Source organism: Fukomys damarensis, unplaced genomic scaffold (assembly GCF_012274545.1).
Source record: "Fukomys damarensis isolate Sample0158 unplaced genomic scaffold, DMR_v1.0_HiC HiC_scaffold_39, whole genome shotgun sequence".
Classification (NCBI taxonomy): Eukaryota; Metazoa; Chordata; class Mammalia; order Rodentia; family Bathyergidae; genus Fukomys; species Fukomys damarensis.
In genome coordinates, this window is record NW_022900951.1 from 1,069,395 (window position 1) to 1,070,980 (window position 1,586).

At 55.5% G+C, this 1,586-nt stretch overlaps 1 protein-coding gene across 1 annotated transcript in view; it reads right to left on the reverse strand.

Annotated features, from left to right (window-relative positions):
• Arsl (arylsulfatase L) overlaps nt 1–1,586 on the reverse strand; it is a 38,240-nt gene that overhangs the window by 15,201 nt on the left and 21,453 nt on the right. The window contains exon 10 of the mRNA XM_019204824.2: nt 353–530. Within this exon, the coding sequence (XP_019060369.2) occupies nt 353–530 (178 nt within the window). The remainder of the gene's footprint in view (nt 1–352; nt 531–1,586) is intronic.

The following is a 1,586-nucleotide window of genomic DNA, read 5'->3' on the forward strand; positions in this document are numbered from 1 at the left end:
GGTGTGGCACCCGGGGGGGGGGAGGCGAGTGTGAGCCCTGGCCAGCTGCCCGTCCCGTTAGACTCAGAACAGGGCCTTGGGCTCAGGACCTTCCTGCCTCAGCCTCCTGCAGGGCTGAGATGAGCAGCCGGTTTCCCTCCTTTTACCTCCCCATCCCCTCTGCTCTGTCCCTCGTCTCCCGGTCTGCGTCCGCCTTGCAAAAGCTCTGTCGCCCTGCTTCCCACCGCCTGACTTTATTTTGCTCTTCGGTTATAGTTTGGGTTTTTCCTGGAAGGGAAACCGTGTGATGCCGAAGCCCGTGTCCGGTTTGCTTCCCTTCACAGCGCAGGCTCGAGGTGCATCTGTCTCCTACACGTAAGTCAAGCCTCTCCCTTTTCACGGCACAGTAGTACTCCTCTGGGCGCAAAGCCGCGGGACAAACAGTATGGTCCCGAAGGGCAGCGAGGCGGGAATCTTCCTTGCCGGTTGGGGAAAGGTTCTCAGGCGCCACAGAGAACTCCGGAGCCCAGGGAGGTTTGGGTTCTGTGTTACTGTGACAACAGAGCATTTTAAAAAAGGAAGAAAAGGGATGCATCTCTCTCTCTCTCTCTCTCTCTCTCTCTGTGTGACATACTTTCCGTGTGAAGTGATTCAGGTGTCTCTGTAGAGTCACACGCGACAGGAAGTGTACGTCTCTGTACGCAGGTGACAGGAGGCTGGGGATTTAGCTCAGGGGCACTTGCTAGGGGCAAGTGTGAGTTCTTGACTTTGATCCCCAGTACAAAAAAAAAGAGTCAGGTACAGACGGCAGGATGACCGCCCGTCTACACCCACAAGTACGTCCTGCTGATGTAGATGTCTCCGTGTACACAGAGATATGTGTGCGGACCTCAGTGCAGTTTCGTACCTCCACCCTCATCCACCAATCCTCTGCCCACGCCATCTATCCGTCATCTACCTATCTGACCATCTCTCTCTCTGACTGTCTGACTTTCTGTCGTCTGTCCGTCTGTCTATCGCTCCAACCCAGGGTGCAGGGCTGAATCTCCTCCACCTTCTCTGTGAATCACATTCGCTACATCCATGCAGAAGCAAGTGTCACTCGTAAAACACGAGATGCCACAGATAACGTTAAAACCACGAACGGCTGCTTACGAAAGCTTTCCAAGAGTCGAGCTGCGCTGCTAAGAGGAAACAGGAGAGGTGACCAACAGGCACACGAAGCTTTCCACTGTCCCGCAGAGAAGTGGATGGGAATGCTGACCGATCGCACACGTGAACATGTGATACACGCAGGATTGGAGATCGATCTGGGTGTCGTATGTTTAGAGCACACACCATCGTATGAGGCTCATTGCAGTGCCCGTGGAAAATTTGACATCTCTTAAGAGATTTCACTATGAAGGGGGCTGTACGGGTGCACACCCGTCACCCAGGCTCCCTAGGAGGCTGAGGCAGGAGGATCTCTAGCTCAAGCCCAACCTGCGCAAATCAGCAATCTAGCGAGACGGGGCCCAAAGGTACGGAAGTATCACACAGCCCACGGAGGGACCGAGGCGCCTACCTGTCCTGGGGCACCTGGCCCCCCGCCAGCTGCACCACGGTGG